This window comes from Polyodon spathula, chromosome 22, assembly GCF_017654505.1.
Source record: "Polyodon spathula isolate WHYD16114869_AA chromosome 22, ASM1765450v1, whole genome shotgun sequence".
In the NCBI taxonomy this organism is placed as follows: Eukaryota; Metazoa; Chordata; class Actinopteri; order Acipenseriformes; family Polyodontidae; genus Polyodon; species Polyodon spathula.
The window spans coordinates 23,750,430-23,763,652 of NC_054555.1; the positions used below are offsets into that span (position 1 = coordinate 23,750,430).

The window sequence follows — 13,223 nt, forward strand, 5'->3', positions numbered from 1 at the left end:
CAACTAGATTACATAGAAATGACTATAATATACAATGCATCCCTCCCTATTGAGCACACCTGGAACAAACTTAAATAACCCGTTCACTATCACAATCCTCTGTATCAACTGTGTGAAATATTACTGACTGATTAACATCCTTCAAGACACATTCCAGCACCTTGTGGAGTCTATGCCATGTCGTCTCAAGGCTATGACAAGTGAAACGCTGGGCCACCCCTATATTAGGTGCACTAATGGGGCCAGTTAATGTACGTATGGTGCCAGTGTGCCAATCTGTCTCTGTGGGTGCAATACATTTAGAGAAAAATGATTAATCGAATCTGAAATCCAAGCATCATTTATTTCCTAAAAAATAAAATGAAGCAAATCTGTGAAAAGCCCAGAGCATGTTTTTTGTGTTTTTTGTTACAGCCCTGATGAATATTTCTACTGGCATTAGCTTGCAGAGCAGCCGTCACTGATTTCACACATGTTTACTGGCTAATTTGAGTGTGCACTTGCCAGCAGACTTCCCAGGGCCAAGTAAGTCACAGAGCTCTCTCTCTCTCACATTCTGCTGTCTGCATCTTGATGAATCGCATGCATGCAGCACCAGTCATAGCATTCACAGCTTATCACAAGGTGGGGTTTTTCTTTCCATTATGTATGTCGCTGAAAACAACAGCCTTACGCTATGTTAACCAGTACGTTACCCTTCCCAGGGTTCCACATGCTTTTGCTCACAATGTTTTTTTGCACTTTCTATTTAGGCAGCTAGCTTTGGACAGGAAGCAGCCACATTCTTTTTGGGGAGGGGGGGGGCGGGGGTGTAAGAATATCATGATGCAGTATTATTCACAGGAGATGAACCCTGTTAGGTACCACAGAAGTGACTGTGCCGTGTATAAGGCTGTTTCTTAATTGCCAGTGAAAGGAATTATAAGGGGCATGATAAAGTGTACAAAACTATTACGAGATTCTATATCCCACACTGCAACTGCAACCACTGTTTATTAGTAATGGCAGACTTGAAAAACATGTGATTTACTCAAAAGACAAGCTCACAGTAAACCTGGGAATGGCTCAGCCTGCACTGCAATGGAAGTCTTACTTCCACCCCTGTATGAATCCCAAAGCATCAGCGCTGCTACTCTCTCCTGGCTTCTTCTTTTAAAAAGGAAAAGAGGCGCACCTTAGCAGTCAAGAAGACACCGGCAGACACCGGTGGTCAGAACAGAGCCGATAAAAGCATTTCAAAAGCTCCGTACGATCAACACACTGGCTTGGAGAGTTGTGGGCAGCTAACACACTGCTAACATTTGCACAGCAGAGCAGCCAAGCATGACATCTTGAGGCAACAGGGTTTGCGCTGTCAGGATGTTAAAAATGAAACTCCAAGACACCAGAGAGCAAAATGTGCTGAAACACATCAGAAACACTTCAGTTCTGCAGACACTGGGAGATATTATAATGATCTAAACTATGGCATATCTAAAGACCACCACTGTTTAACTCCATATTAAATCCAGCCCACTTATTACACTGAAATTGAAATGAGATTTATGGAAAATCAGGTTTTAAAGGGGTGGTATTAGGATCCGCCACTATTTAGATCATTAAAATAGACCCCATGGTCTAAATAAGGTCACAGTGCTTGTCCCTGCAAATACATCAGTGTTTGTCTATCTGTTTATATCGTAGCAATGCTGGTGCAGCCAGTCCTGCCTATGCATTAAAGTGGTTTAATTTGCAAGCGTTCCAGTTCACACATGTTTGCAACCTACTTTTCAATGCCATGTCTGCTTCAGCCTTGCATGTATTTTACATATTTATGGTAAATTTAGACTTAACATTATATTAAATGAATTAGAATCATAGCATTTGCTTTTTTTTTTTTTTTTTTTTTTAAGTCGTCGCCAGTGGTTTTTATCCTGGTTCACCGCTGCAACCCCCTTGCTGACACACGCATCCTCCGAAACGTGCTCCTGCCAAGCTGTCATTTTTCACACTGTGGCTCGATAGCGAAACCACCAGACCAGATCTGAATGGCTCCACCGCAGACCCGCAGGAGCCCTATCAGCCACAGGGGTCGCTGGAGTGCGATGAACCGTGGATTGCTCTGCCTACCTAAGCCCTCCCTAAGCGCTCGGCCAATTATGAGCCGCCCCATAGGAACCCCCAGTCATGGTCGGCAATGACATAGCCTGGATTCGAACCTGCGATCTCCAGGCTGTAGGGAGCATCCTGCACTCCATGTGGAGGAATGTTCTAAGCGCAACACGATTGTATTTTTAGGTTACATCAGCTTCCTCATTAGCAGCTTGTGGACTGGCCTTGTAAAACAGGTTCTGGGACCCTCTCACAGTCCAGGAGTATCTGCCCACCTGGCTCACACCTTTAAGACTGCTGTTGCTGCAAAACCAACTTACTGAAAAATAATCAGTTTTCAATTTCGTAAGCTGCAGAAGAAACAACTACTCAAACCAAAAAACCTATCAGGAGTAAAGTGATGCCACAATTACAGCAGCGAAAACCTTTAATTCAGATGTTTTCAAGCGTGCATCCAAACAAAACCAAATCTGCGGACAATCACTTTAATAAATGTGGGTAATTAATAGCAGCTTGCTGGTTTGCTGTCTAGTCAGCTCAGTTGTACTTTTACAGTTAATAATGAGGAGATCATTTCCCAGCTCTGGGGGTTAATGATATGAAACCGCCAAAGCTGCTAATTACATGTTACAAACTATTTATCAGAATTGCCATCTGTGCTGCTTGATGGCTTTCATTGTGCATGCTAAAGTACTTTCTGGATTATCTTTGTAAAGCAAGTTTCAGTAATTAGAAGGATGATCCCGTGCTTTCAGTTTTTTGGCATCGCCAAACAGAACCCAAAAAACTGGATGTCTGGTTAATCTCTGGTTTGCATGGCGCGGATAACAAAAATCTACTTTTTTGCAGGGAGGAAAAACATCTGAATAATTCAGATTATTGGAAGAAATTCTCTCAGCGCTGATCACTGAACCCAATCTACATGTGTTAAAGAAACCCCTGCAGTGCTTACAAGAAACACATTACTTTTTACAGCAGGTCATAAATCACCTGGAGACACACATCTCTCAACTTTTACTCAAGATCGTTTGCCAGGAGAAACGGTATTTCTCTGATAAACAACGTAGCGTATCCAGATCATGCTCTCTCCTGCAACAAGCAAGTGAAAGTGATTGCAGAGATATTGCTACGGCCTGCTTACTTGTGCTGTTTACTGAGAAGTACTTAAAAAAAAAAAACGATAGAAAAATCATTGGCAAAAACTTCTCATATAGGCGGATACATTATGTGATTATGTGCACTGTTGTACACTCCTAGGGTTCTGTTTGGGTGACACGAATGAGAATGCAAAGGGTGTCAGGACAGGCTCATTGAAAGAACATTCATTTGCCTTCAAATCTCATGACTGTTAAGGCGAAATTCAAATTGGGAATTTCAAATAGGGTCGACAAGAGTCAAATCAATACAAAATGTATCAAAAAACGATAACAGACTGTCTTGATCACAAGAGGATAGGGAAGGGGGCTAACATCATTTTAGCCAAGGAGGAAAGTCTTTGCCGTCTGTAAAACTATTGCTAGTTAATGACAAGTAATCTTTTGAAAGGACTTTCTCTCTCTCTCTCTCTCTCTCTCTCTCTCTCTCTCTCTCTCTCTGCAGCAAAGCTACCTTTGAGATGAGGCAGGCAGCGAGTCGCCCCTCTTCACAGAAAATCCTATTAAAATTACCTTCATTATATCACTCACTTCATTATAAAACCCAAAATATTTGACTCCCAGGGACAGTGGATTAATAAGGATGGGATGTATTTTAAGCCATAAACTCTACTTTCTGTCCTTAATCTCCTCCGCACTTCTAAAGCTAAATTAGCACCTCTCGTCGGGTCTGACGGGACCTCATTAACAAAGTTACAGAAAAGAAAGCTGTCCACCTACAGCTGTCGACTTCATTAACCCTTCAGCGTCTTGCACAATGCACCGCACATGTTTTTGGAAGTAGGTCACTCATGGCTTTTAATCACGCTCTTGGTTAGTTGTAATTAGTGAGCGACTACAGAAAGGAAGCTTGTTTTTTTCAGAAAGTTCAAAGAAAAAAAAATTAAAGAAAAAGGAAATATTCGGTCTAAGACACAGGCTGCTCTATGCTTGCCTATACCGTAGTGTGTGCGTGTGTGCCAGATAAAGCCATCGTCAGCGTGGCAGTAACATGCTTCTCACTCCTGTTACCTTACCCACCTATTTCACCACTGGAGACCTACATGTGGGTTTGGGAAGACACGCTTGTCAGTTTACCATGTAATGAAATCCTTTAAGATTCCTATAGTATACCTATACTATATGATAAACCATGCTTGCACTTACTAGATCATTCCCCTTAGCAATGAGAAATTCTCCTCAATCCTTCATCATCTTCTTTTTTTGTCATAACCAATCAGCTGCTTCCCTTGATGACTGACACACTTTGCCGCCAGTGATATAACTTTACCCTGAAAACACTACTAGGTAAAATGATGCCGGCAGTGCAAGTATACAATCTGAAAGTAAGGCATGCAAACTGAGAGCGTACCTTAACTTTTTCTTTATGCTTTCTTTTTAAATGAAAATACATCTTTCCTACAACATTACAAACGGACCCACATAACCAGAATTTATGGAATTATTTCATTAACCAGAACCCCTTTACTGCAATGTGGATGTGGTCCAATATGAGGTCACGACACTGTGCCATTACACTTTACAAAGCAGGTTTGTCAAACTCACTCAAGCACACATTTTTGCAGATGGGGGTTGTGTGCAGTAGATGGAGACACAGCTCTAGTGAATCTGTGCCTCCTCCCTCAGACAGGTGTGCCCCCCACCCTTACCCAGAAAGGAACTTGGGACACTCACCTGGGACTGGAAGCTCTTAAGAATGGGTGCCACCATCTCCCGAATTTCCTAAAATGAAAATCAAAGACACATCGATTAAAACACTACTGCTTCCTGTTATTTCTTGCCTTATGTTCATAATTGTTTAGTTTTTTTTGTTTTGTTTTGTAACACTACCGCAATTGTTTTGGAATTGTTTATTCAATTGGGGCACTGCATCCAAAGAAACATCACAATATATATATATATATATATATATATATATATATATATATATATATATATATATATGAACATCTAGTTGATTTAAGAAGTACAATGTTTAGATTTTAGCATTGTCCAAAAATGCACGCTCAGGAAACTAAAGATCAAACCATTCTGAAGAACTATAACGCTACTCGGAATAAGGTAAAGCAGGACTTGTTGTAATATTCCCAGAGCTTCTGCTGCACAAGGTTGTGTTATCTTGAAGCATGTGGATCGCAGGTGGGGGCCTGGGAGGCACAGCTAATTCTGATATGTCTACCTCTTATTAAACTGACAAGATTATAAGGAATACACTGAAGAGCTCTCATCCGGTCCCCAGTGAGAAGAAGCGGCTAAAACAATCAAGGTTTGAATTCCTTGTGCAGCAATGGAAAAGATGGTTGGAGAGACAACTGCTGTTTTTTCTAGTCATTAATCCTAGTACTCCAAAGTGCTTTACCATGCATGTTTCTTTTGACAATTACTGCCTATGCTTTACATCATGCTGTCATTACACATTTCCATGGTTTGCTGTGCAGGTGTATAGGACAATGCTATAGCAATTTGCCTAGCCAGATTCACATTTTACCCTTACTGCAACTGAGCATAATTAGGAAACAAACCCTAATATTAAACCCTTATATTAGTGAATAGATATGCTAAAGGTAACTCTCACTAAAAATGCAGCTTTTGGAAATCAGCTATTTTACAAGGACATATTCAACACTGTGGACCCCACCTGACACATGGTACAGTGTAGTACAGCAGCCAGTTCAAAGGTCACAATGTCACATGATTCCTCAAGAACCAGAAACAGGGCCAAGCACCACAAGAAAGATTGGAGCCAGATAAGATATAGAGAACAATGACACAGATACAAATACTGCGGTACAGTACTAAGAAACAAACAGAACAACAGCAGAGATAGAAAAATAGCATTTGTTGCGAAGTGTCCTTTAAAATAAAACTGCAGCTTAACATCAGTTGGTTGTAGTAATACAGTGTAGCGTACTCTGACTGCAGACTCATCACTTCAGTTCATTTTCCTATGAGTTGCAGTAACAGCAGGGAGGTGGTGTGCTCTGCAGCTGTCCAGCAGGGGGCGCTGTGGGGTTAGGTCATGAGACAGAATGAAGCCTCAATAACAGGAACTAGACCCATGACAGCATGGAAAACACCTTCCTGTTTTACAAAGGTAGACAAGAAAAAGAGTCAGCAGTTCAGGTTGTTTTCTAGGTTGCTGCAGACAACTCAGGGGTTTTACGCCTTGATCTGTGGTAATGCCTTTATCCAATACCTCCATCCTGTATACCGTACACAGTACAGCAGGGTATGGCATTTTAACCTGCCAAATAAAAAGTCAAACGATGGCCACCTTTGATCTCCAAAATTTGAAAGAAATGAATTCTGCCATTTTAGAGCAATTGTGGTGTCTAGTAGAAAAAAAGATGGTTTCCAGACAGACAAATAGTCCCAGAGACACTCAATATTGTACACCAAGCATCTGTCACATAGACTGCTCTTCAGATTGCTCTCCTGGAACTTAATTTTTGCCTCATTGCTACTTCTGCTCCTATGTGTCCATTTGGCAACTGATTACCCTTTGAACGGCTGCAAGAGGGTTCATCATTTTTGACAAATTGGTCCATTTCATTGTTACTCTGTCCTAGGAATTCAATGATGTCAGAAACAGTTAGCATTGTTAACTGTTAAAAGATAAGGGGGTATCTGAGGGCTGCAGTTGCCTTAAGCACATCAGCCAAGGTCATGCACATTGGGTTTATCACATAAAAGAATATACTTACCTCTGGCACATTTCTCTTGAATTCCCGGCTGAGTTCAATCAGATGCTTGTGAGAGTGCTCGCTTTCTTCTTGCCTTGCTCCCAACTCCGAGGCCACCGAATTGAGCTCTTTCTGCAGAAAGCAAAGAGAAACAGGCTAGAGCAGAGGGATTGCCATATGAACTGTATTCAAAAAAACAGATCAAATATATGAAGCCTTGAAAGAGAGAAGCGATACACTGTAAGCAGCAGCTATAAATAATTAAATGACAATAAATCCAATACCTAAGGAAGCAAGCGGCCTTTTAGATAATCAGTATTTAAAATAATCAATAAACCTGCTTCAGCAAAGGGGTTTCTGCACAGGATGAAAAAAAAACAACGTCAAGGTCATAAATCAACATCTCACATGCTCAACATAGTAAAAAATAGAAATAAATAAAAGTGGGAGAGAATATTAAAATAGCATGGCCCAGGTGTTTTTCTGAAGTCCATCATGGCAGGCTGACATCTATCAGACAGTGCTGAGGGCGGTCTTCTAAGCATGATTTACAAAATGCACTTAGCGCTCATAAATCAGCTTTTTTCAGAGGAAAACTGCTCTTTAATTTCAAGTTAACAGAGTATAGAAGGAGGAAGATGCCAATAATATATACCTGAAACTGTCCCTTTGAGTACAAGGCTGTAAATCTCTTTAAGGGAGTAGGATGTTCGCATTAACAAAGTAATTATGAGCGACCACATAAACCTGGCTTTTAAAAACAAAACTAATTACAGTAATTGCTCCAGCTTCTAAGTGATGAGTAGGTATCTTTTAGATCCAGCTGTTTTGTTTTTTTACATATATATTTTGGGATGACTTTTTGATACAATCTAGATCTGAAGCTCTGCCGAGATGAAGAAGCGTTGGGCACGCACACACACTCACATCCACACACAAACACGCTGCTCCCCCTGTATTCAAGGCCATGTGACGTCTAGAAAGCCGATGCAATCGATCCACATTCCAATATCTCTCAGACAAACATGTTTTACTGTGCTTGGAAACGAAAAACAAACATCTGTATCTCACTTCAGCTGCCAAATAATCTTTTTCAAAACTTTTGGAAAATAAAAGTGGAGGTAGTAAATCTGCTCAGGGCTATCCAATATGGAACAAGATGCAACCCACAACAGAAGTACATCAGTCTCATGAAAAACAATACCTGCATAGGGAAGGAGGGCCAGACCTCCATATAGTCCCACATTCTGACACTCCCCCTAACATGTCCTAAAAAACAGAATAACCATGTTTCATTACCACTGGTTATGTAAAGACAGACAGACAGGAAGAGTGACATACAGTACATTCACAGTCTGTCCCAACAGTGGAGTGTTACCCAAATTCTAATACACTTACTACCAAAGCAGAATGACAGAGTGGGACTGTCGCTATTCACTTCACCCCCTGAACATGCTGCAATGATAACTGCCAAGGCCGGTAGCACGTTGCTCTATAGTTTAGTGTATCTGGTATCGAGAGCAGTGCAGTCCAGTAGGTTACAGGCAAAGGGGTGAATTATATCTTTTTAGGAGATTCGAACTCTGATTTGAATTAGTTTAAAACAGACAGCAAATGCATTTAACTACATGTCTAGATATAGAGCAGTTTGAAATATGTGTTTTTGAGAATTCGTTTTCAGCAAGATGTTTAAAAAATATAAAGACTGTGCGCGTGCGTGCAATTGTGTGTGCGTGTGTGTGAGAGTGCAAGTGTGTGTGTGTGCGTGTGTGTGTGTGTGTGTGTGTGTGTGTGTGTGTGTGTATTCCTGTCAACAGCTAACTCCTGTAATTAAAAACCTGCCACTCAGCCATCAGCCTGTAATTGATGACTTTCCCCCCAAGAGGCTCCACAGACATGAGGCCAAGTTGAGGTCCACACCCAGCGTACGACAGACCACACTGGGGGGAGAAGGAGCTGTGCTGAGGGCAGCAGCGGCAGTGGATTGATAGGCAGCTCCACACTCATTAAGACAGGTAGTGTTTTCATACCTTCCTGGAGGCCCATGACACTCGCCTACCCCAGACAAGAAAAACAAATACAGTGGACCCTACTCAAAGCTTTATCTCCTGAGAATGATTTATCTAATTATGTGTTTTTTATGAATAGGATACAGTTCATATTCATGTAACGGCTCTAGAGAGCTGGTTTATTAACAAGAGCCTAGAATAACTGACTTACCTAAAATTATAATTAAATACAAAATAACACAGATATAAAATTGTGACATAAAGGATGCTTCACTGTGGCTGTATAGCATCCATGTGCACGCACCCAGTACAAGGGAATGTGTTGCTATGTATAGGACGGTATATGTAGACATGCATATAAAGATACATTGAGAGGTTTAGATAAAAGGAAAACATAAACTTAGCTGCCAGGAATGAGAAAACACTATACAATACAATTTGTACAGTTGATTCTGCAGGTTTAGCTCTTTATGAACACAGGGTAATAAAAACAAAGAAAATAAAACGAAAGGATTATTATTTTGTTTTGTATTGCCTCTAATTGCAATCAACTGCAGACGTCTGACAATGTGACAGCATCAGCAGAATTGCTGCTGAGAGAGCATAGAATCTTTGTCTAAAAATAATCAGACATTCTGTGCACTGCTGTTTGTTATAATGGTAATCGATACTGGAGGCTTTGAATTCCATCAATGTATAGATCCACTCTGTTCTGCCTAGTGACCGTGGACTGCACTGCACCCCCAGCCCCCCCTCCTCCCTCCTCCCTCCTCCCTCCTCCCTATACCCTCCAACCACCTCTCTCATATTGACAACGCAATACCGGGACACTGTGTGATTAAGATAAGCTCAGATTCCTTTCATACATTCCTTATCAGGTCTAATTCTTGTTCATAGCAGTTAAAGATTAGCCCAGGCTTCTGAGACGCCAAATTTGAGAGGGGATCGATCAATAAATCAAATCACCAGAACCAATCAGGCCAATCATGGAGAGTCTAGTCTAGCCAGTGCATTATTACTGACACCCGAGCTTTCAGGCTTTCTGGCAGTGAGACCTCTGGGTTTAACAGATCCAAACAGTGTCTGGCATGTAGCCAGGTAATGCTGCTACTCACTACTGCTGCTGCTGCAGGTCAGGTTAATAGACTTCCACTGCAACCACGCAGGAGAAGAGCAATACCTTTCCCATCAAACTGCTGAGACACAAACGAGAGGAACATCTGCTTTGCTGCAGTGAAGCTCTCCCTTTCTCCCGCATTCTGTCCAAATAAACCCAGGCACAGCAAGCCAGCTGACAAGGCAGGGCCTCGAGGCAGCTCTCACCTCGCCACGGCAACGGGGAGCAAGCAATCCTTCAGTGGTTATTTCTATCAGCTAATCCAAGACGACTTAGCAGCATTCGTCGTTCCTTCTACTTCTGTCTTTATCCAAACCCCACCCCCCTTTACTCAAGCTGTCTCATTGTTTCCTGAACTTTCTTTCTCTTTCAGTCAATAACAAAAGATGCCTTTGCAGAGATGTGGTAAGGGGCTGGGGGGAGCGTAGCACGCCGCTGTCTGTGCAATCAATGACAAGCGAGCACCACCGCTTCTGACCCCTGACCCCTGACCCAATGAAGTCTGGAACAGCGAGCCAGCAGGAAAGCCTCAGGCAGCAGCTTTGGTTTGATCAGCGATTTCAGGGCAACATCACAGATTGCAAACAGCAGTACAGGAGTGAAGACTCTTCTAATCTTTGTCATTCTGGAAACAGTGTGCAGGGGTTAAAGAAAATGTCAGATTTTTGGGGGGAAAGCTGCAGTGGCTTATATTCAGTATTGTTCTGTGTTGTCTGCTGATTACATTTCTTTATCGTTTGGCCTCCCGTGAACTCAGAGAGAAATCAGGTACAGGGGTGGAGGGTACTGGTCACACTGGTGAACCAGCTGTTCTCAGATTGTACACATGTATGAGAGCTCTATAGAGACCACTGGGCCTCTTAGCTTTAAAAAGACACCAGGGTGTGTTGACTGAAACAGAACATGCTATGAAAAATGAGTCTAAAAAATAACTGTAATAGATAACTAATAATTCAGACCCGTGCCAAGCTGCCCTTTGCCTTGATCACTGTCTGTCTGTCTGTCTGTCTGTCTCGGTTGGAGGCCATACTGTTACGGAAATTCTCAAGAGCACTCTGTGATGCAATACCTAAATAAGTAACCTAGATTTGAATCTTTTAAAATCACATTTTGATGCATAAAGAGAAATGCAATTCACCACAACTGTACAAACAGTGCATCATTTGCATTGTTACAGACTGTATTGTTAAATGCTATGTGACAAAGTATTAATCACCCCAATTAAAAAATAATACAAGTTTATTACTTTCTAATTTAAATTTCGTCTAATTGATTGTGTGAATAAATGAATCAAGCTCTTGAGAGCTTTCATTAATGCCGGAGGGTCATATTTGTTACTTGCACTGTGATTGAATGCGTCTTGTTCTAATCACAGCACAGAACTGGTTCCAGACTGTTGTTATTGTCTTGCTGTTGCTGGTAGTCCATGCAGAACCTGAAACACTCCATTATCAAGATCTATAGCAGTACTAAAGAGAGATGTAACAATGCAATTTGACAAATGATTCAATGAGAAGTCTGTCAGTGCCTGTTTGTTTTTTAATGTTACTGGTAATGCCATGGTCTGCGAATGGTTCTTGTTAAGGGATTTGCAGTTTTAATACATGGTTACTGGAAAGACATCCTAATGGAAGGTTGTAAACTTTCTGCAAAGGTACTTAATATATTCCTTAATTCTGAAGCACAACTTGCAGACACTTGTCAGAAACTAATTCAAAGTGCTTAGTTATTATAAACCTCACCATCCAAGCCTGCCAGGCCAAAATACAACCTTAAAAAAAATGTCTTCACACATGTTGAGTACAGCATTAATTCACCCCTCCGCAGCGGTCTTTACTTGTCGATAATTGACCTTGTCTTTTGCCCTCACCTTCGGCTCTGAACACCTAACATTAACGTTAAATGAACTTCTTCTTTCTTGAAATCAAAGAGAAGATTTCTCGTTAATGTCTACAAAATGAGAAACAAACAACTTGCGAGTGTTTTGAGAGACCTTGGGCCAACTTATCAAAGCCTTTCTCACCCCTGTTCTATAAAAGAAAACTGTTAATGTAACAGAAATAGCAAGCTGAGTGCAAGAGCTCTTCAGTCAATCTCTCACTGTACAGTAGACTCTTTATTTGAAGCTTTTTAACATCCAAGCGTTATCTTATCTTAGCACAAATGATTTGTGAATATTGCCCCATGATTTATTTAAAATAGGAGAAAAGACATTCTCAAGTAGATAAACAAAGTTTGACCTTAATTACATATTTCTGAAACAATCTCCTAGACTGGATGTCATATGTCAAGGCTTAAACAATATAGCCCAGTGCTTTCTTTCTGAAATCTTTACACTGGCATTGGATTATCACAATACTATTATTTCATGCACTTCCCTGCTGGTTTGGCTGACTGCGATGGAGCTTGTTATAATGACACGAAGGCATGCAAAATGGTGTTAACCTCAAAAATTAAAATTAAAATAGCTTTTTCTGAAGCACTGTGAGTGAATAGCACCACAAAGTTAATTACCTCTGCAGAAGTCTAATGCATAGTGAAATACATAACAGTAATGCATTCCCTTGCCTGTCAGCTCTCCTTAGCATTATATGGTAACACTTAGTAACTAGCATAAAGCCCTCTCTCTCTCTCTCTCTCTTTCTTTCTTTCTTGCTCTCGCTCTCCCTCTCCCTCTCTCTCTTATCATTCTCCTTCTCTCTACCTCTCTCCCTATCACTCTCCTTCTCTCTCTCCCACTTTCTTTCTCGCTCTCCCTCTCCCTCTCTTTCTCCCTCTCTCCCTCCCTTTTTCTTGCTCACTCTCACTCTCCCTCTCATTCTCCTTCTCTCTCCCACTCTCTCCCTCTCTCTCCCCCTTTCTCTCTCTCCCTTTCTGCCTCTCCCGTTCCCTCTCCCTTCCTCTCCCTCTCTTTCTTGCTCTCACTCTCCCTCTCCCTCTCTCCCTATCGTTCTCCTTCCCTATCTCTCCCACTCTTTCTTTCTCACTCTCCCTCTCCCTCTCTTTCACTCCATATCACAAATTAGCATAATAAATATACACATTACAATTTATATAAATACATGAAGCTTTTGTTTCCCCCCATACTCAACGTAAATTAACTTTATTGAAGAATTTGGTGGATTTTCTACAGTGCGCAATAAGTGAGTGCATTGTTAGCTGTGCCAAG

General features: G+C 41.3%; 1 protein-coding gene across 5 annotated transcripts in view; it reads right to left on the reverse strand.

The window, feature by feature from the left end:
• LOC121297393 (homeobox protein cut-like 2) overlaps positions 1-13,223 on the reverse strand; it is a 98,960-nt gene that overhangs the window by 39,756 nt on the left and 45,981 nt on the right. For all 5 annotated transcript variants that reach the window (XM_041223707.1, XM_041223706.1, XM_041223705.1 and 2 more), the window contains exons 2-3: positions 6,950-7,060; positions 4,920-4,967 (exon numbers count right to left, since the gene is read on the reverse strand). In XM_041223707.1, the coding sequence (XP_041079641.1) occupies positions 4,920-4,967; positions 6,950-7,060 (159 nt within the window). The remainder of the gene's footprint in view (positions 1-4,919; positions 4,968-6,949; positions 7,061-13,223) is intronic.